The 21,856-nt window shown below is 40.0% G+C and overlaps 1 protein-coding gene across 6 annotated transcripts in view; it reads right to left on the reverse strand.

The window, feature by feature from the left end:
• arhgap9 (Rho GTPase activating protein 9) overlaps nt 1-21,856 on the reverse strand; it is a 49,185-nt gene that overhangs the window by 1,393 nt on the left and 25,936 nt on the right. For 2 of the 6 annotated variants that reach the window (XM_074642693.1, XM_074642684.1), the window contains 14 exons: nt 17,350-17,418; nt 14,571-14,717; nt 14,290-14,388; nt 13,304-13,365; nt 13,072-13,159; nt 12,428-12,523; nt 11,863-11,961; nt 11,403-11,508; nt 10,883-11,002; nt 7,993-8,091; nt 6,246-6,323; nt 5,831-5,884; nt 4,870-5,004; nt 1,787-1,892 (listed from right to left, as the gene is read on the reverse strand). In XM_074642693.1, the coding sequence (XP_074498794.1) occupies nt 1,787-1,892; nt 4,870-5,004; nt 5,831-5,884; nt 6,246-6,323; nt 7,993-8,091; nt 10,883-11,002; nt 11,403-11,508; nt 11,863-11,961; nt 12,428-12,523; nt 13,072-13,159; nt 13,304-13,365; nt 14,290-14,388; nt 14,571-14,717; nt 17,350-17,418 (1,358 nt within the window). Of the gene's footprint in view, nt 1-1,786; nt 1,893-4,869; nt 5,005-5,606; nt 5,885-6,245; nt 6,324-7,597; nt 7,797-7,992; nt 8,092-10,882; nt 11,003-11,402; nt 11,509-11,862; nt 11,962-12,427; nt 12,524-13,071; nt 13,160-13,303; nt 13,366-14,289; nt 14,389-14,570; nt 14,718-17,349; nt 17,419-21,856 lie in introns of those variants that run through there. The other 4 variants (XM_074642704.1, XM_074642714.1, XM_074642717.1 and 1 more) reach the window with 4 other exon arrangements.

Consider the following 21,856-nt stretch of genomic DNA (forward strand, 5'->3'; position numbering starts at 1 on the left):
GCATCCATTGGATGTCTTGCCATGAACTTTTGCACAGACTTTAATGGTCTTCAGATGATGTATTCTAATGACTTTTTTTTGTGATCCCCTGACATTTCCTCAAGCGCCGCCACCATGAGGTTGACATTTGTGGTTTTTTGAGTGAAATGTCTCAACAACTATTGGAGGGATTGCCATGAAATTTGGTGCACACATTCAGGTCCCCCTCAGGATGAGTTGTTGTAATAAGTTGCAATAATGGGTGATCTTTTCAGCCATCATCAAGTGCAAATTTTAATCTGTCTAATTTTTTGGTTTATGACCAAAATCTATTTTGAATTTAGTGCTAATTAGCAAATGTAAGCATGCTAACATGCTAAACTAAGATGGTGAACATGGTAAATCTGCTAAACATCAACATGTTTGCATTGTCATTGTGAGCATGCAGACGCTAGCATTTAGTTCAAAGCACCACTTTGCCTGAGAACAGCCTCATAGAGAAGCTAACATGGCTAGAGACTTTGTTCTTGTTTAAGTTATTCTTTGGGACTGGAGGGACATAGACGACTGCTGACTGCCCATACGGCTTCATTCTTGCGGTCAGCATGTGACATCTTTATACTAAGGACAGCAACTAAAAGAATCAGCATCCACCAGTGACATCTTGTTTTTGCATGCATGTTCGTGACCTTGTATCTGCATTTTGCGATCTAAATTTGTGCACATAAGTGTCTAAATCCACCGCCTGTATCCACCTATGTTGGTGTGTTTGAGAGTGTGTCTGTGTGTGTGTGTGTGTGTGTGTGAGATCAGGGGGGACGCAGGAATGGGTTTAAGCCACAGCATGAGGCATTCTTCTAAAAATGCCATTCCCACCAAGCCACAGAAGCAGCCAGCAATTGCTCAAAACTTCCACATTAAAAAGAGAGGAGGAAAAAAGAGAGAGAGGGAGGGAGAGGAGAGGGAAGAGAGAAAAGAGAGAGGTTCCAGTGGTGGCGGCGGTGGTGTTGGTATGCCTTCCAGCAGACGAACCACAAGGCTCCCATGGGACCTTCGAGGCAAGGAGGAGAGCGTGGGGGGAGGGAGGAGGGAGAGAAAAGGAGAAAGGGATGGAAAGAGGAGGAAGAGGGGAGGAAGAGGAAAAGGGAGAATACAAAGAAGAGAAGGAAGAGAATGGAGAGGAAGCAAAGGAAATGAAGGTAGCGAGTGAGCAAGAGAGGAGGCGAAGGGGGTGATTGAGCAGGGAGATAATAAATGAGAAACAGAGCGAGGGGGGAAAGGAATGACAGCGGGGAGAAAATGAGAGAAAGACACAGAGTTGACAAATTCATGGGGCCCACCACACCCTGGCACAAACATCGGCCTCAGAACACGAACACTCACCCCTGAGTGGAAGGAAAAACCATAGGCGGTAAAAAACACACATTTTATGTACTGTAAAAGGAACTGGCTCGCAGAACATCGTATGCCATTCATCTTCCTCCAGCCTTTTCATCTTCACAGGGACCCAAACTTAACAACAGTGTGATCCTGGTACAGCACTGGCATACTTTGAGAGCCGTGGCCAAAGAATCCCTGACAGAAAATTACTGAGAACAACGAGGAAACTACCCCCTCTTGTGGTCAGGTTTAAAAAGAAAAGTTATGAGGGTTGGAGATTTTTATTTTCCTACAAGGGCATCCGGTTCACTCCTTCGTGCCGAAATATCCCAAGGGAATATTCAGCGTTATGAAATGTGGCAGTTTCAGGGCACAGAGACAGAGAAGACGAAGACAAATGCACGCGGTTTCATTTCCGCCCTCTCACCGTTTGAGATGGCGACACATGAACTGCAGCGTGTCATGGTTTGGAGGAGGCATGTTGAGCACCAGACACTTCAAACGATCCACTTTGTCCATGTAGTCAGACATCTCTGCAACACAGAGCAAGAGACGTGTCAGATCACAATAAATGTCATCATTTGATTTCCATTTCATGAAACTTTATTAGCATCTGATTTACATCCAGTGACTGATATCACATGTTCTCCATTAGCATCCACTATCTAATCTGATAAAGCAGCATAGAGTTATCAACTAGCACCACTGTGGTTTGATGTGAAACTGTGAAGTGCTGATGATCACTCCCTGTGCAAAAACAAAAAGTCCCATGGATTGATAAAAAAAAAAAAAAAAGGGAATTTATGCCAAGAATTATTATAATTTTTTCTTAATATGCAAGGTTTTTTACTAAATGTAATTTATTTTGAATTGCTAGATTATCTGCTTTTTCAGGATAAGTAAAAGATATTATGATAAATTGCTGTATCACACCAGTTCATGCAAATTAATTGATAAAGAATGCAGTTGAAGGAAGTTTGGTGTTTGTGTATATATATAAATATATATATATACATATTTATATATACATACTATATATATATATATATATATATATATATATATATATATATACACACACATTTTTTTTAAGTCAACAGATAAAAGCACATGAAAAGAGACTCGTGAATTGATCCTACTATCAACAAGAGCTGCAACGATTAATTGATTAGTTGTCAACTATTAAATTAATCGCCAACTATTTTGATAATAGATTAATTAAATGGATTAAAAATTCTCTGATTCCAGTTTCTTAAATGTGAATATTGTCTGGTTTCTTTACTCCTCTATGACGGTAAACTGAATATCTTTGAGTTGTGGACAATACAAGACATTTGAGGACGTCATCTTGGGCTTTGGGAAACACAGATTTTTCACCGTTTTCTGAAATTTTATAGATCAAACAACTAATCGATTAATGGAGAAAATAATCGACAGATAAATCGACAATGAAAAAAAGCGTTGATGGTGTGATTTGGTGCAATAGACCTACATCATTGTTCAAAACATCTTTAAGCTTCACCTGCTGCACTGGATAACATGTTCCTTTATGACGCCATAAATACTCACTAGAGCATCAAATGTGTATTAATCCGCTGCTGAAAATAGTTCCAAAATGTGTTTCTTTTTTGAGTAACCTTTGCATAAACCTACTGTGATCTGCAGTTTTAGGAAACCATTTGGCCCTTAAAAAAAATCTAACTACAAATTTGTGGCCCATTTTTAAATGTTTAAGTCTGAATGGACTGCCGCAGACGGGGTAGGGAAGTCGTAAAGTAGTGAAAGACTACTTTTTATGGCATTTGTTGACAAGAAGAAAAATATTAAATAACACACATGAGCTGAGGATTATGGGAGTTGTGTGAAAATAAATGCAGTGAGGATTTATACTGTGAGGATTTTTGTGCAGTAAAACCATCACTTCATTTGAATTCAATACTGCTCAATAAATTTCAGTTTTGTCAGTATGTAATTATTCTTCTCTCGCATTGGAACTCATGCAATTTTCTTTTTGGGAAGCACCATTTTATTTTATTGTGTCCATATATCTTTCATGATATATGTGGCGTTGTGCAACATTTTCTAGAGGTGGAAAAGGGCTGTAAATACAGCATATTCTATAATCATGAAAATGACTTTCACCACCGTTTGAAAGTGTGAAAGAGCCCAAGTAAAGAGGGGGTAAACTCTCCAACCCAGACTGTCCTGGTTTGGACTCAACAGTGTTAGTATACGTATTAAAAATAAAAACAGATCAGAGGAAAAATATTAAGTTGAGATTCCTACGCAGGTCTCCTGGTGGCCTAGAGGTTAAAGGGATAGTTTGGGTATTTTGAAGTGGGGTTGTATGAGGTACTTATCAATAGTCGGTGTATTACCTACAGTAGATGACGGTCGGCACGCCTCCAGTTTGGAGAAGCAGACAGGAATTACCGCAAGGAAGCAAAGTAATGTACTGCTGTGGACGGGGTCGGCAGCAAAACGTATTTATGCCACCTTAAAGAAAGACCCACCTAAAGAAATCAATATCACTTTAAGTGTACACTATATTTAGAATATATTTGCTGGTTGCCTTGTCGTGAGATAGCTATACACTCAACCTACACACACAATCTATGCTCTTGCCAAAGCAACCAGACTCCATTAAAAAACAGTAATTTTACCTCGTAGAACACGGCTGTTATTGCGTGACTTTGGTCATTTCGAATTCTCCAAAGTCACACAATAACAGATACAAACTAGCCGATCAAGGCAGCGGTAGACCAGCAACCTCCATGTTCTGTGAGGAAAAATTACTGTTTTTTTCAATGGAGTCTGGTGGCTTTGGCGAGGGCATAGACGGATACAACAGCTTCAGTTCCCCGTTGGAAACAGCCGTCTGACCACAACGTAAAGCGGTGAAAATATTCTAAATATGCCGTAAACTTAAACTGATAATGATTTTCTTAGGTAAGCCTTTCTTTTAGGCGTCTTTTGCGGACGTCCCCGTCAACAGCTGGACATTGCTTTGCTCCTGTGCGGTGACTCTTGTCTGTTTCTCCAAGCTGGCGGTGCGCCGACCGTGATCTACGGTAGGTAATACACTGACTAGGACAAGTACCTCATACAACCCCACTTCAAAACACCCAAACTATCCTTTTAAAAGAAGCCGATCATGTAATTGCAACATCCCCACTTTAAGTCCGGCCAGGGACTTTTCTGCATATTATCCCCCTCTCTCTCTCTTTCCCATCATTTCCTGTTCGATTTCTACAACACAGAATCAAGTAAAAGGCCATGAATGCGCACAAAAACTTGGAAAAAACACTGTCCATGTTTCAAATCAATAAAGGTGCTTTTAAATGAGAATTGGGTTTTATTTCATACAAACGTAAGCAGATTTTTTATTTTAATTTCTGCCTTAGACTGATCAAAAATGAGTGTCATTCTATATGAAGTGACGCTCCACATGAAGGCAGAGGGTATATACAGTATTTAAAAAATAAACTGAGGCTGAAGCTGGTCACTCACTGACTGTCTCCACGATGTCGGTGAAGAAGCCGAAGGGCACGAGGGGCTCAGGAAGCTCGCGAAAGAAAAGTTTCAAAGCTCCTGTGACGACATGAATGTCCTCCCAATCACTCTGGTCCAAATTCAGCTTCTCCTCTGAGACACAGGGAGGGAGGAGGAGGAGGAGGAGGAGGAGGAGGAGGAGGAGGAGGAGGACGAGGAGGAGGAGGAGGAGGAGGAGGAGGAGAAATCCAGACAGACAGGGTCAGAGGAAGTGAACAAAAGGCAAGGCAATGTGAAAAACAGAGACAGAGAGTTAGAATTATAACGAGAAAGAAGTAGAGTTACAGTCACAGTATCGTTTAGTGAACAACATCAACAGAACAGAGTGTGAATTTGTGTCAGTGCTGAGGCGTAACATGAAGGCTTGTAGCTGCAGGAGGGAGATAGAAATAAGTCAGAGAAGACACAGAAGCACAAACACATGTAAAGCATCTTAAAATCCAGGCCTGACCAATGCTTCTCAAATTGCATCATAAGAACCAAAGGGAAGAAAATAAAGAGCTTTAATTTGACCTCAGGGTCAAGAAGTTCAATATTTATGATTTTAACAAGTCTCTAATGATGAGAAGCATTAGCCAGTGAGAGATTAGAGCACTTCACAGTACACAAGCTGCAGCTTGATTCTCCGTTTCGTCCACTTGGTGGCAGGCGTGCACCGTATAAGACGCCGCTGTACAACCTGCTGCATGTTATTACATCAGAAAACTTAAAGCAGTAAAGCCTGAGGGACACACATACATTAAGCAAATGGTAGCACAACCAGCAAACTGTTCGGTGCACGTCTGCGCCGCAGCTCAGCTCTGCGTGACGGTCTGTGTGTGGGGAGTTTTTGACATTTATCAAACACATGATGCACAAAAACAAGCAGGCTGAGTAACACGTGAAAGCAGCCGTTTTTTCCTCTTCAGTCTGAATCTACCTTGTACCAACTCTGCCGGGAACATGTAACGGCCGTCTGTCGTCACCGCACGCTCTGCAAAAACCAACAGTTAGTCAGTGGGCTTTTCCTCGGCGTCCACCTTATCAAAAGGATGCCGTGTGGTGGGAGCGAGACAATCAGGTTTAAAGCAGGTGAACAGTGAGTGTGTGTTGTAGTTATACAATATCATATGTAATCAGGATGGACAAAAACAGCATCAGATGGCATTTATCTTGATTTTAAAAGGCTGAAAAAAGAGGAGGAGATCAAATTCAAAGATTTCTGATGAACTTCTACCTGCCATTACTTCTGTCCTCCCCCACATTTCCGTTGCAGGTTTCATTCATTGTCAGAGACTAAATTAATCATCGATACAGATCAGTTTTCTCTTCCCCCTCCTCCCCTTCATCCTCACCGTGGTCCACTAGGAAGCGTAGTTTCTGAACCACTGCCAGGTTCCCTGAAACTCTGTAGAGGCCATCAGTGTCCAGTCCTGCAACATACCACACAGAGCTGGTCAGATCACTGGAGGGTCTGAGCATCGAATAACTCATAACTTGGTTAATATCAAAACCAAACTGACATGTATTCCATTATTTAAAACTTGACTTCATGAAAAAACTAAAATAGTTCCTCAGATTTTAAGGCAGTCAGAGCTGATATAATTGTTTTGCTTTTCTGCACATCAATAATTTAGTGAGCCTGGGAAGTTGGTTTTGTTGCATAAGTGCCCAAAAGCGTGTGAATAAAGTCAAGCAGAAGTACATTTTGGCATTTTTAGACACCTACATTTTTTTTTTTTTTAGTTATGTTTTGCATGATCACATGCTATGAGGACTTCCTCTCAACATTTCATAGCGTCAAGCTTGATGAAGTGCCTACAAAGGTCTGTTATGACATTGAGTTTCTGCTTTTTTCTCTCACTGGTTTTAATGATAGACATTGTAGAACAAGTCAGGCCTTGTGAACCATTGATGATTAAAATCCTTAACTGATGATATTCTATATTTTTAATTACGGTCAACAAATTCCATGACGAGATCAACAGCGTGGTCAGATGTAGAAGAAGCAGGCTTTTGTGATATATTGATTATTAGCATCTTATCAGAGCTTTGAATTGAAAATCCACAGCTTCACAGTCACAAGGAGACACTGACGGAGATGTGTGTATCATGGTACTGCTATAAAACATACAGCGTTCATTCAGCCACGTGGGGAAAAAATCTAAACCTGCATTGCTCATTCATTGGTCATAGGTCAAATTAAGTTAATTTAAGAATGGTTTCAGCTTCTTAAATGTGAATATTTATTTATTTATTTAATATTTAATATCTTTGGGTTTTGAGTAATAAAATTTAAATAAAAATAATAAAAGCAACAAGGAGACCTCACCTAAGGTTCTGGGAAATTACAATGGCCTTTTTACACTATTCTATAGACCATATATTTTTTATAACAATATATATTATTATATATTAATATAGTTAATTAGTAGCAGATTAATCGATGATGAAAGTAATGATTATTTTCAAGATAAAAACACAATTTAACAGGACAACCAAGGGAGAAACCTCAGGAAGACCAACAGAGGAGTGACCTTCAATTAACACAGTATGCTGAAAAACAAATATTCTACCTTCTTCCTTTCCTACAGCAATCATTATATACTGTAACTATGAGAATTATCAAAACAATTCCTCTCTGTTTTTCCAGAAGCTACTTTGTCCTAAAAGTTTTTCAGTCTGTCACGGCCTTGAATGTAAATGTCTCAATCTGAAACAACTCCAAAGAAATATTTAATTCATCAAATACGTGTTTTTAAAGCCCTTGTGGTCAAGACACATTTTGTGTGTATTAAATATTTATTTGCAGCATTGTTTCTAAACAACTCCATTTTCTCTCATTTAGATCTGTCTCCGGCTGGCAGCTGTCACGACTTCCTCTCTGCGCGTTTTTAGTCGTCTCTCTGTCGGGCAATCACAAACATTTTTCAGTAAATGTGTGTTAGGTGATTTGTGTCACGGAGCTGAACAGGAGGTGCACAACTGCTGTCAAGTGGCTGATGCGCAAAACAGGATTGAGGAGTGTTTCCTCATGTGTCCCCCCTTGAAGTTGTGAATCACATTAGCAAGAGCTGGCTGTGTGTTTTGCAGTGTTTGTACCTCTCTTCTCCACAGCATCTGTACAAAGTCTGACGAAGCGAGGGACGGTGTTCTTCTCTCTCTCACAGAGCATCTCCAGACGACAGCCAAACACCTGATCTGAAGGGGGATGACGGACGGACAAAAACACACTTTTTATGTCTTTTTTTTTCTCAAGTAACTGTGTCAAGACATGATGTAAGAGCCTCAAGCTCAAGTTAATCTGGAGATAAATGTACTGTTCACTATGGAATGAAACCTCTGTGTTCCCAGCAGCGATGTAAGCTCAGCCTTGATGATGCAATGCAACTCATGTACTGTACTATGGATCCTATAGGGTGAAAAAAGATCACATACAGTCCTTCACTATATGGCATGCTACCATTATACTGCTGTATCCTCATATTGTGTTATCTCTGCTAAGGACTGTGATGAACTTGCTTCTGAAAATGAAATGAAATCAGTTTAACCATAATTAACTATAATTAATTATTACATTGAGAGTAGCTAGGAAAGTATTTGTGGAGACATCTTTTAATGAATCAACAGACGCTTCCATTCATCTGAATAGCTTCTTCAGTTTCTAAAAACATGCAGAAAATCATGTTGCGCCACCTAGTGGACGAGGATGTAGTTGAGGTTACACATCCCGTTGGCATTCGGTCAAAGCTTTAAATCGGCAGTAGGCTGAATGTTTGTGGCATCATTGGGCCATAATAACCTTTCAGCATATTATAACTCAAGTGTTCTGAGAGATAACTAGACTTCTGCACCTCCTCATGTCTCTGTTTTCAGGCTTTAAAAAAATCTACTTTGGCCAATCACAGGTCATTTCAGAGAGAGAGCGTTCCTATTGGCTGTTCATTCAATGGAGGCAGCTATCAATTACTCGCGAACTCCGATCAAACGGTCAAACTAGCTTTATATTTGAGGTGAGAAATAGGCATTGCAGTAACAGAATATTAATTCATATTTGATCAGCGCTGCCTAGTTTGACCGTGTGATCGGCGTTCGCGAGTGATTGACAGCTGCTCAGAGACGGCAAGGCTCCAGCTCAGCTCTGATTGGTTGTTTTCCTCCGGTCTGGGAAATCTTGTAGATATCATTAGGAGCACCGGAGGACACAGAGGCACGTGATGTTTTTCAGATTACCTGTCTCATACACTACTGTCAGGATAGAGTGACTGTTTTATAAAAATACCTTTTTTTAATTATATTTGCTCCATTTCTACCCACTACTGCTTTAAAGGAGCTGTAGCTTTTCAACGTTGACCAAATCATTGTTTTATCTTTGCTTGTGGCCTTTGTAATCGCTGAACACATGCAACATCTGGTTGGGAACCTTTGTTGCATGTCTTTCTTCCTGTCTTTGTGTCACCTCGCTACTGCTTGCTATCACATAAACACAAAAAATACTTTTAGAGAAGGATGTTTTTTTTTTTTTTTTAAATATGGACAAGAAACTCTAAAAGAACATGGTGTTAAAGAGTTCATGTTTGTTTCTAGAATGTTTTACCTTCTTTCAACAAAAGCAAAAACATTCCTGCAGTGATTAGCTATGCCATTTAGAGCACTTTGAATTATTCCTCTTTTTCAGGATACTGCTTTGTCTGAAAGTCAGGTCTTGTGGAAGTTGTTGCAGTTGAACGCTAACAAAACAATTGTTTTATCTTAAAGAGTCATTGTAAAAGAGTTTTGAAAATACGGAACATCTTTTCAAAAATACTCATCATAGAGGAAGTGTTTAGAAGTGTGACAAATTAGTGAAAAAAAACAACAAGCTGTTGTCTCACCATGAGTCACCAGTACAGCGTCAATGGTCATTAGCATAGAGTCTCTGAACTCAAATTAGGTACCTCTTTCCTAGAACCCTCACTGTTTTTGGTGAAAGCCTTTTTAATGTTTTTCTGACCCTCATGTTGGTGTGAGCTACAGAGACATTTTAAACTAGATTATTTTACAAGCATGCGAGATTTTAAAAACAGGATTATGGACTATTTGAGCACTGAATGTATTAATCTGGGTACTTTGGTTGATGTAACTTGCTGTTTGTTTTAAGTCTGTTGTCTCTTTTATGTGAAATTTTTAATGTTTTTATGTTGTCTTTAACTTTTTGCTGTTTTGTTTTTAAGTATGTTATTTGTATTTTTATGTGGTGCTTGTGTGAATCTTTTACACTGCCATCTTGGCCAGGACTCTCTTGCAAATTCAATATATCAATGGGATTATCCTGGCTAAATAAAGGTTAAATAAACAAAAATAAATAAAAAATTGGACAAAAATCTCCCATCGGTGTTCAATTGGGTTGAGATCTGGTGACTGTGAAGGCCATAAAATATAATTCTGATATGATTTTTATACTCAAACCATTCAGCAACCTCTGAATGAAAGCATCTGCATTCATTGTGTTTCTTCACTATTGTATTCAGGATTTTCCTTTAATTTGTCACCTATTTGCATCTTTATTTGCTTAGAATATGGAAAAAAACACAAAGGATCGTTTCAGCTTTTAAGAAGGATCCATAAAAGATGTTATGGTTGGTACGGTCATGGGTGAATGCTCTTATTGTAAGTCGCTTTGGATAAAAGCGTCAGCTAACTAAATGTAATGTAATGTCATCATAGTGTAATCAGCAGACAAGCAGTGTGGAAAAACGTAATTTTGGAGAAGCTCTTACTAAACCGACGAGGAGGATTGCGATGCGTATTCACGAGGGGATGTGGCATCACCGCAGGATAAATGCTGAGATTCCCTGCCAGCCATCACAACTGTGATGCAGCTCAGTTAAACAGCTAAATGTATTCAACTTCACGACTAAAGTTTAGTGGATAGTTTTAGCTTGTAATATATTAAGCACTGTGTACTGCTGAGTAAAGGATACTTGCGTAAAACTTCAAAAGGAAATCTCACCTTTAATGAGCCCTTTCTCCTGCAGCGCCTGCAGAGGAGGTCTCTTTAGGATCAGCTTCTTCAGCCGGGACTTCACTCTCTTCTTCTCCGTGTTCTCCAGGTTGGACGTCGAGCGAGGGACTGCAGAGGGAGGAAAGGAGGAGGTGGAGGAGGAGAAGGAAGACAAGGAGGAAGAGGAGGTCAGTGCGGGGCGTTGGGCTGCGGCGGGGTAGGAGAGTAGATGAGAGGGTATGGTGGTGAGGATGAAAAGCGGGAGGGCCGGGCGACGGCGGAGGTGAGACAGGACTGACGGGGGGATTATTTGCCACGGGGGCCGCGTGAAAATATAAGTGGGCTGGATGGAGGAGAGGATGGAGGAGAGGATGGAGGGATGCAAAAAGCCTGTGTGGAAGTTTAGAAAAACAAAGAGTGATGATGATGATGGAGTGAGAGAAAACTGAAGAGGAGGGCGGGTATGGTTTTATGTGAAGGAAGGAAGTTAGTGTGGAGCCATGAGAGGCGTTGCGTGGTGACGACTTACGCGACGTTCTCCTGTCATCCTCGTCTCCGCTGTGTTCCAGCATCTCCACGCTGCCCGCTCGCCTCAGAGAGTACAGAAGGACGTTGTCTAACGGGTTTTCACGGTCCTGGAAGGCAGCGCTCATTGTCATATACAAACATTACACCACATGCTGTTTAAAGCATCTGTTCAAAGAGGCTGCTCAGACGTCCAACAGAGAAACATTTACACAACACTATTAAACAAAAAGAGAGCTGTGTGATTTGTCTAAGAAACCAAAATGATGCTTCAATTAAGGGCTCATCTGACAGTGGATTTATGAGGCTGATATATATCTCAATGAAAAATAAAGAAAAAACACAAAGAACAAGACAGGAAGGAGTTAACGGTGTGTTTAAAGTTCAGTAAAAGGTAGATTGATCCAAAGGGAAACCATTTTAACACTAATAGAGAAGTGGTGCAACAACTCTGTGTGTCTCACCAGCCTGTCGATGACATTCTGGATGGTCCTGTACCACTCTTTGATCAGAGAGTCCGTCTCTGACTGCAGCAGGAACTCGTTGCCCGTCACGGTCCTCAGCTACAACACACACATTCACCAACCATATTAATGTGGGACGAACTGTCTGCAAAGCTCCCAGTGAGGAATTCAAATGTATATTTTTCTTTTTTCACACGTCTTATTCATCCAGTTTGTCAGATGTCATGTGTTAAGCTCAATTCATACACACATTTCACTGGAAAACTATTTTTTACAGCTTCCTCTTCTTCACTGAAGGTCACTGTAGTGACCGGGTGAAAGAAAGCGTCCTACTCTCACTCAGAAATATGATGCTATATTTTACTCCTTATCTGCTACCACATGTCTTCACTGTACATCAGCTTACTGCAACTATTCAAATGAAAATGAAAGGGTCACTGAAGTCTGAACATTTTTAATAAGAGCAGTTTTGTAACGCGTTAATTTATTATGAACATGAGTGTTTGAGGTTGATCACATGATACCTTGAGATCTTTTCACTGGGTTTTCTGATCATGTTTCTTACCTTGAAGACGTTCTTCTTGCTGGACAGCTCGTTGGCCCAGTGCAGCTGTGCTCCTCTTAAATCCACACTGCTCTCAGGGCGACTGTTACCTGGTTTCTGTTTTATCAATAAGCAGGTACACATACAAAAAAAAAAAATCGGGTTTAGTTCATTTTCTCAAGGCTTACTTGGCTGAATCAACCCATATCGGTTTCTAAAAATGTGGGTGCCGACCAGCTTTTACACACACAACACCTGCAACAGGTTTGTGTTTCCTGTTTTATAAACAGAAGTGTTGATTTGGGTCATTTCACTGTTAAATCATGCAGAAATGTGTGCAGCGTAATGAACAGAAATATCCAGCTGTGTGCTCACTTTTTGGGTTTGTAAAAGGCTACTGATCTTTGTGCAACGGAACAGTGTCAGCTGGCTTCAAAAGTTACTTCACAATGTTTAAATATAAATTAAAAAATCCACCATGTAGAGAAACTCACATCTCCACTTAGAACATAACTCATGGGAGATTTAAGAAATTAGCTTCATGGAGTGATTTTCCACCCAGTCTATTTATTATATAGCCTACTGGGAAAAAGACACTTATTTATGTTTTTGCAAAGACGCTACCTGGACTGAAGGAATTAAAGACAGTTTGTCTGAGCTCTTACCCAGCTGGAAGGTGTCTGTGATTTAGGATCTTTGAAGAAAACCAGACTGTTCCCGACCAACACCACCCAGGAGGGGCTCCAATTTTTCCTGCAACCCAACAAACACGTATACTGGTCAGATGTGATCACATCCAGCAAATCATACCTGCCTACATTAATTCAAAACACATTATTTACACAAACAAATGCAATCTAATTAAACTTCTTTTGTCTGGAATGGGAGCAGCCTCACCTCAGTTTCCGGCCTCCTTCTGCAATCTTTGTCTTGTTCAAGAGTCCAGCTTTCTCCAACTCCTGAGAACACGTTATAAGGGTTAAAAGCACATTCTGCAATATTCAAGCAGTAATATTTATATTGCCACACTAATGTTATCACTCAAGTTAGGCAAGAATGGCTTGAATAATGAAATGTTAACAGTAAAGTACAGCAGAGGGCTTTTCCTCTGTGTAATATGCTGCATCCTGAGCGAAACCCATTTAACTTGAATGTTGCATCATTGAAAAAATAGCGGGAGGGGAGCTGCTCTAAAATCTCCCACTGTGGTATGGCCCTGTTTAAGGTGTAAGAGAGAAGACTTAATACTAACTACCAAGTTATAAGTGTTGAGTACATTATATAAAGACAGTGAGGAACAAACTGAGGAAAAGCAGGGGTTTTAAAGGGAGAACAGAGAAAGAGGAAAGCTAGTAGTGGTTTATTTTATTTGAATAGGTTTTGAGAGATGCACCGCTGAGACTTTTAAGTTTAAGTTCAGTTAATTTGTTGTGCTCAAAGAATTGAAAAATGACATTTGAAAAACATATTTTTCCCGATACAAGTATTCAGATTAATCCAAAGACCTTGCTGTGGACAGTTTTCTCTGTTTTTCTTAATTTATAGTTCATAGTGAAATCCTTTCAGTGATGTCTGTGGATTATACTGAGTAACCGCTACATTTTTTCCCCTGTAAAGACACAGTGCACGTTCACTCACACAATATATGCAAATAAAACAAAAACTATCTGCTTGACTAGTTTCCCCTAAGGGTTAATAGGGAAATATGTTTTTAGGTGATAATTGGTGACACATTTCTGAAAGCTCTGTGGATGTATTATTATTTTATTTTTAAATATTCGTCTACATAAAAATGTTATAAATAAGACGTTTAAATCAATAGAAAATATTATACTCATATACAGGTATTTTCATTTCAAAAGTAAAAAGTAGTGTTTCCTCACCGGTGTGCAGTCATCGCTGTCTGGAGAGCTCACAGGAGACGGAGGCTCAACAACGATGTTGGTCACATTACATGAGTAATCTCTGCACTGCTGGGCCATCTGAAAGACAGGAAGTGGCCGTCATCAGTGGCCGTCATTTGTGTGTATGTGTAAATGTGCATACGTCCAGTGCTTTGTGTGAAAAATGTTAATCTGCATTTCCTCTTCCCTCTGCATGTCTGTGACTACTGTACACACACAGTTTATGACCTTGTGTGTGTATGTGCTCTGGAGGTGAGTACCTTGCCGTTCTCAGGCAGGATCATAGATTGGGAGTGGCTGAGCTGCTGCTTGACATCATGCAGGGCAGCAGAGTTACGGCACCGGGCATCGGCATTGCTGAACGGCATTGTGCTTAGGGTGTCAGAGGAGGCGGCGCGCTGCATGCTCTTCACAGGGGTTAAAGGTCGGGGGTCAAATGTTTGGGGTCAGTGGTGGACAAGGGGAAAGAGCAATCACTCATTTAATGTGTGTGAACGAAAAAAAATTATACAATATGCTCCCATTGTATTTTAAAGTCTCTACTGAGACTATAGAAGAACCTTTTTCTTTATATTATCCTCACTGTATATTTAAGTATTTAGCTGATGCTCTTGCCTTGAGCAAACTTGAATGAGTGCAACAGCACAATCAGCATATATTCCTAAACAATTCAAATCATAAACAAGCAACAGTAAGGAGCAACAGAAAGGTCGAGGCCTTTTCAAAAGTGTAGCATGCAGTTCCTCCCCTGTATGAGCTACTGTTGTTGACACATTTGCTATCAACATACTTTGCAATTACAATTCATGCAAACAAGCATGCAAAACTTGCAACATAATCAAGGAAGATATGAGACATGATGTAACTGTGTGTTCACCTTAATAGCGTAATAGTCAATGGTATGACACCACAAGCAGTAATTTGTGTTTATTCCTATCTGCTGTTGCAACTTTTCATTCCATGTTATACGTAAGATGAGGACCTTTGCTCACTAGCGGGACATTTTTTCTCATTAGTTCATTTTGCTTCAGTGGATGTATTGATGATGATAGTTTTGTTACTCTGACTGATGGACATCAGAGCTGAGGGGTGGGAATCATCAGAGACCCCTCGATACGTTATTATCACAATACTTAACTCACGATACGATTTTATTGCGATTTTATACATTTTGCGATATATTGAGTATTGCCGTAGGATATATTACGATATATTGAATTTATTACCCTTTTTTCAGCTGCTAATTGCAGTTTTTTTTAACATCTGTTTAATGTAATAAGACACACTTTTCACTCTGTTCATCTCAGAGTTTTCATTCACATATCTTGAGGTCAGAGGTCAAGGGACCCCTTTAAAAATGGCTATGCCAGTTTTTCCTTGCCAAAATTTAGCCTAACTTTGGAGCGTTATTTAGCATTCTTCCTGACAAGCTAACATGACATGTTAGGCACCAATCGATTCCTAAGGTTTTTCTAGTTTCATATGATACCAGTATCTTTTAGAATTTAAGACTTTAAGACTGCTACAACCTCTGAAAGACACAATAGCGCCCCGGCCCACCGGCAGGCTGTTGGATTGTTAAGAGGTTAATAGTTTATCTAATAAAATATCAATACTTGACATCCGTGTATCGATACAATATTGCCATGCAAAATATTGCGATAATATGCTGTATTGAGTTTTTCCCCCACCCCTAAGAGTCGGTAAAAGCTCTTAAATAATCTTAATACTAGTTCAGATTACGAAGTGCCACAGTCAGGGCACTGGATGCTGGCTTGTAAATCATTCTTATGTGGGTTTAATTGTCACCTCACCTCACACTGCCTCCGCATCTTCAACAGGTTTTCTTATCTTTGTCTGCTCTCAGTTCTCTCAGTAGACAATCATACAGTAGTAGCCAGTATGAAAGCCTTACACCATGTCAGATCAATTAATTTACATGTATGAACTGCAAATATGAACTGAAGCTAATACTGCTAATAAACATGAGTGCCTGTCTATACTGAGCACTTTACATACTGTCAATTGGGGACAAACTGCAGTTTCCGTGAAGGAAAGTTTAAATTGTTTTGCTTCACTTCACAGGAGGAGCGGTGAGACAAATGCATGCAAGTGTATCCTGACTTTGCATGCAAAATATTTATGCTTACAATCCCACGCACGAACAGATACAAGAGTACATGATCGCACACAAATTCACACAACTTCAACTTTTCATGCAGCAGCAGCCATAATTAAGTACCTTTCCCAATCCCTGTAACCTAGTTTTAACAATCAGACTAAATATCCCTCCTAATGTTTGCCATCTTTTCATGCAAGGAGGATTAGCACTAAGAGCCAAATCTGCTCCTTTGGTAAGAGGAGGCCTTTAAAAGGGCTTTAATACCAAGCGCACCCACACCCCACTGTGATGCAACATGTTGCAGTAAGAACTGCTTGGGTAACAGTCTTTCTTTTTACACCATGAGTTGCTATTTCACCACCTTCATATGCATAAATGCTGATCTCTGAGAATCTAAAGAGCATGGCTGGCATTACTTTAACGTATTCTACAGTAATACAGTGGAGATGCAGTTTTTGCAAATCTAACGACTCGAGTTCATTGATTTTCATGAGGAAAATACCCTCCATCAAAAGCCCTTTAAGCGCTCATAAAACACTTAGGATTACCCTCCCAGTCAGAATAACAAGGAAGAGTTTTCTTCTTTTAAAAGATGAACAGGCAGTCTATGCAGATACTTATGTACAGGCATACTGTTAATTATGTTGGTGCTAGATGTGCAAACATAACATGTACCAGGATTTTTTTTATACAGTGACATAGTCAAGGTGGCTGACTACACCACCAGAGTTGTATGATGTATTGTTTTGTTAAGCAAATGCATCCTGTTGTGTAGGGCGAATATGTAAAACTGATAAAGGGAGCTTATCTTTTACTTTAATCTCAGACGGGGTTTTTTTTTTACAAGGTGAAACTCGAGATGAAATGCATTAGCCCTCTGGCGATGAAAGAATGCGGCAGGTAGAGAAGAGTTTCACCTGTTTCATCTGCCAGCCACCGCCGTCAGTATTCCTGTGGTGGCTCCCAAAGAGGAAATCAGGAGACAGCTACAGACAAAGAGACAGGAAGACAAAGACAGGAAACACAGATGATCAGTTATTATTTATACTTAATTTTATTTCAAAACGCACCTCCGTTTTCTGTATAATTTACCTGCAAAAAATAAGTAAGATCACTTTCAGGCTCTCTAGATTTGTCGCTATTTATGCTACAAAATATTTAATCCAAAATGGCAGTAATTAGGGGTAAATTTCACACCCATCTGTAAAAACAGGATGCTGACAGTTTTTTCAGTTAAGATAAGTCATGAAGCCCAACAACACCGAAACTACACCTCTGCCTCGCTGACATCCTGCCAGCTAAAAATGCTTCTCGATTTGCAACCACAGCACAGTAACACACATACATGTACTTCTAACTTTGATATAATGCATTCCCCAGCCCCCTACCCTAACCTTAACCTTAACCATCACTACTTAATGCCTTACCCCAACACTAACCAAAACCTAATTCTAACCTGAACCTTAAAACCATGTGTGAACCCTCAAACAGGCCTTTGAAGAGGCGAAGACTGGCAAAAATGTCCTCACACTGAAGGTTTAAAACTCAAATTGGTCCTCACAAAGAAAGATAGATGTATATACACACACACACACACACACACACACACACACACACACACACACACACACACACACACACACACTCACACTCACACACTCACTCACTCACTCACTCACACACTCACACACTCACACACTCACACACTCACACACTCACACACTCACACACTCGTGCCCATATTCAACTGAAATTAAAGAGAGGCAGTTGCTGCCGTTGCTCTGTAAGACTGAAACACACACTGCATAGTACTTGTTTAACTCAGGCATGCCGGTTTTTAGTTATTGAACTGCATCCCACAAGTCCCCACAGTAATTAGCTTGTTGTGAGAATGACAGAGTCTCAATGTCAGAGTCATTAGCAACGACTCTGACAATGACAAGCCAAGTGAGTGAACTATATCAGCATAGCAACCACATGAAACACATTCAGCTCCATTTAACAAGCAGGACATTTGATAAGTAAGAAATGAATATGAACTCACCGCATAGGTACTCATTATCTCTGATCACCCAGTTATACAATTCAGGCCAACTTTTTTTGTCCTGTTGAGTTTTAGTCCTCAGCTGTCTGTTGCTTCATGTCATGACACTTTTTTGTCCGAGTGTCAAAGTGTAAAAAAAACATTCATCTGTCCCTCCCGTCTCAGCCTGCAGCTACTTCCCCATTCTAGAGGGAAGCTGCTTTTATCAGCTGGTACAATCACACTCTCACGTACGGCAGCTCAGAACAATCACACCAGACGTGTGTTGTCATTGCCACATTAACCACTGTCCAACGGCTTTTGTCTGCAAGTTTGTAGGCAGAGACAATGATGCTTTACTTCAGTAAAAATACCATCACATTTAAATAGTCCTTTACAAGTTAAGCTTTAGCCTTTATAATCTTCCTTAAGTACAGACCAAATATAAAATTACTCGCAATATATGAATAATAGCACCTTTTAAACTGTTGGATTGTTATATTACTGGATTGTTATTACTGAAATATTATGGAGCAGTTCAGCTACTTTGACAAAAATTCAAAAACTATTCCATAAAAAAACAAAATATATATATATATATATATAAAAATATATATATATATATGTATATATATATATACATATATATATATATAATAACCAATAAACTACAACTCATAAGACACGCCTCCCACCAACATGAGTCAGTGTTAACACCTTACTGACGCATGCTGCTGTTGAGAGTGTGTGGAAACTAGTGAGCAGAGAAGTTCAAATAGAGGACTAAAAGTAATAATGGTAGAAACATCCAGCTGCTGCTACTCCAAACAGCAGTAGTACAAATACGAATTTGACTAATCCTACTGAAAAAAAGAGAGCAAGCCTAAAAATCAACAATTTCAGGATCACTGTCTTGTATGGAAAAGTATTGCGACAATATCTACTTTTATATAAATAATAGTTTTAAATAATTCTACATCCTCATAAAAACACATCTGGAACAGGATTGTTCGTGTTATATAGATTATATTTTTTTGATACTGTATCGATTCTCAAAAACACTATAGATTTTTAATTAATAGTTTACATGCAAAGATTAACTCAGTCAATACTTTATCTCATTTGCAAAGAGATGCGCCCTCTTAGTGTATGTGCCCTCTCAAAGTAGTGCTGTGATGTTGGATGTATAGGGTACAGTAAATGCAGATCCCACTGTTCTGATTGCATAAAAAAGTAACCTTTCTTACTCAGATTTCATGCAAATGGCGGTGTGTTCTGTATACTATGACCTTTTCCTAAAATTAGATTTTTAAAAAAATCACGAAATATCGCCTTGCTTACAGTATCGCAATATATTGCATCGTAACCCCTTTATCATGATACGTATCGTATCACCAGATTCTTGCCAATACACAGCCCTAGTGTTGATGAAGAGGTACTTCAGCTGTTGGCGACCACTGGTTTATTCTATAACGATGCATCATAGTTAGATAAGTGATGATATGTGTAAGGGCGGCACGGTGTTGCAGTGGTTAGCACTGTTGCCTCAGAGCAAGAAGGTTCTGGGTTCATATTCGGTTTGGGGCCCTTCTGTGTGAAGTTTGCATGTTCTGTGTTAGCGTGGGTTTTCTCTGGGTTTTCCAGTTTCCTCCCACAGTCCAAAGAGGTTTATTTCATATTTATATTTATAATTATTTAGGTTAATTGTTGACTCTAAATTGCCCGTATGTGTGAATGTGAGCGTGAATGGATGTCAGCCCTGTGATAGTCTAGCGACCTGTCCAGGATGTACCCCGCCTTCGCCAAATGTCAGCTGGCAAATGTCTTGTTTTGTCTGACCAACAGTTCAAGAACCAAAGATGTTTAGTTGATATGAAACAGAGAAAAAAGGAAGCAAATCCTTCCATTTGTGAAGTTAGAACCAGAGAATTGTCAATGTTTTTGCTCAAAGATGAACTTGAACAATTAATCGATGATCAAAATCATTCTTCTGATGATCGACAAAGAAATTAATTGTCTAGTCGTTTCAGCTCTATTGTCAAATACAAAGAATGCTAAATTTCCCTCTTAAAGGGACTATTTGTAACTTTTTAAGCGTATAAATGTAGCGGGTCGCCACACGTGCGCGCTCGCATATGCGCATTCGCGTGTGTCCGCTGCCTCCCCTCCTGTGCCTGCCTGTCTTCACTCAGACAGAGCGCGCGTTCTCAGCTCGCTCCACCTCTAGACGTGAACGCGTGCTCACTCCACACTGCAGAAGAGTTAGTTTAGCTCTGAGAATATCTAGTGAATGTGCAGTGGACGTTTGGGCAGAAATAAATGCTGCAGCTCCTCCAGACCAACAGAGGTTTCCCGTGTCTTGTGAAGTGATGGAGCTCCTCGGCGAGTAAAGTTACCGTCTCGTTACCGACCGGGTGCCGGTGTCTCCCTGCTCTCTCCGGCTGCGGGCGGAGAGAGCAGGGAAACATGCTGCAGAGCTCCGCTGCATCAGCCTGCGCTGATGCAGGAAAAGCCAACACTAAGATCACATCTAAATCATGTTCATGGAGAGACCTTCGTCTGGTCAGCTAACATTACTGCCAAGCAGCTGAAATATAGAGTGATATTGTGCTTTTAGCTGACGTGTGTCGCCTCACTGTTTTGAGCGATGCTCGTTCATGTATATTTAGAGCGAGCATGCGCGAGCTCGACGCTGACTTTCGTTGATTTCACGGCCACAGGTGTCGCTGTTAACAAGCATTTCTGAAAGTTACAAATAGTCCCTTTAAATGTAGTAGACGACAAGTATAAAGTAAAATGGAAGTACAGGTAACAGTACTAGTACATCAAAAGTAGTTGAACTGACAACGGATAAGGAGTCAACATGTTAAGGGTTACAATTGTTTTTAAAAATAAAACTCTAGACTAGAAAACCCTGTGCCAACAAGTATATGGGTCACTGAGATCTGAACACCTGGGTCATTAACTTGTGTGGCATGCAGTAGTTTGCATTATATATCCTTGGTGGAGTTCCTGTTTAATACATGTACTGCAGAATAAAAAGTGACACATATAGGTCAACAGAAAGCATCTCAAACGTATCTGATGGGGGAATCACTGCTTTGATCATGTGGGTATTTTTGATGAGTAACATTAAATTTGAAACACTGACGCAACATTGAGGCAACGCAACCTTGAGATGCAAAATGCTTATCTCTGACGATCTAGATCATGCAAATCATGCGTCGCTTTACTACATAGATGTCATTGTTAATTCAGGTGAATTTCATTCACTGATGGCGGTTGCATAAATTCCTAAAACCGTGACGTCTGAAACAACAGATGTATTTCCTCACTCAGTGGAAGTTGGACTACGACGGCATCTGTGAGGTCAGGGAGGGGCTTAACACTGATGAGAAGTT

The sequence above is a fragment of the Sebastes fasciatus genome, chromosome 1, assembly GCF_043250625.1.
Source record: "Sebastes fasciatus isolate fSebFas1 chromosome 1, fSebFas1.pri, whole genome shotgun sequence".
Taxonomy (NCBI): Eukaryota; Metazoa; Chordata; class Actinopteri; order Perciformes; family Sebastidae; genus Sebastes; species Sebastes fasciatus.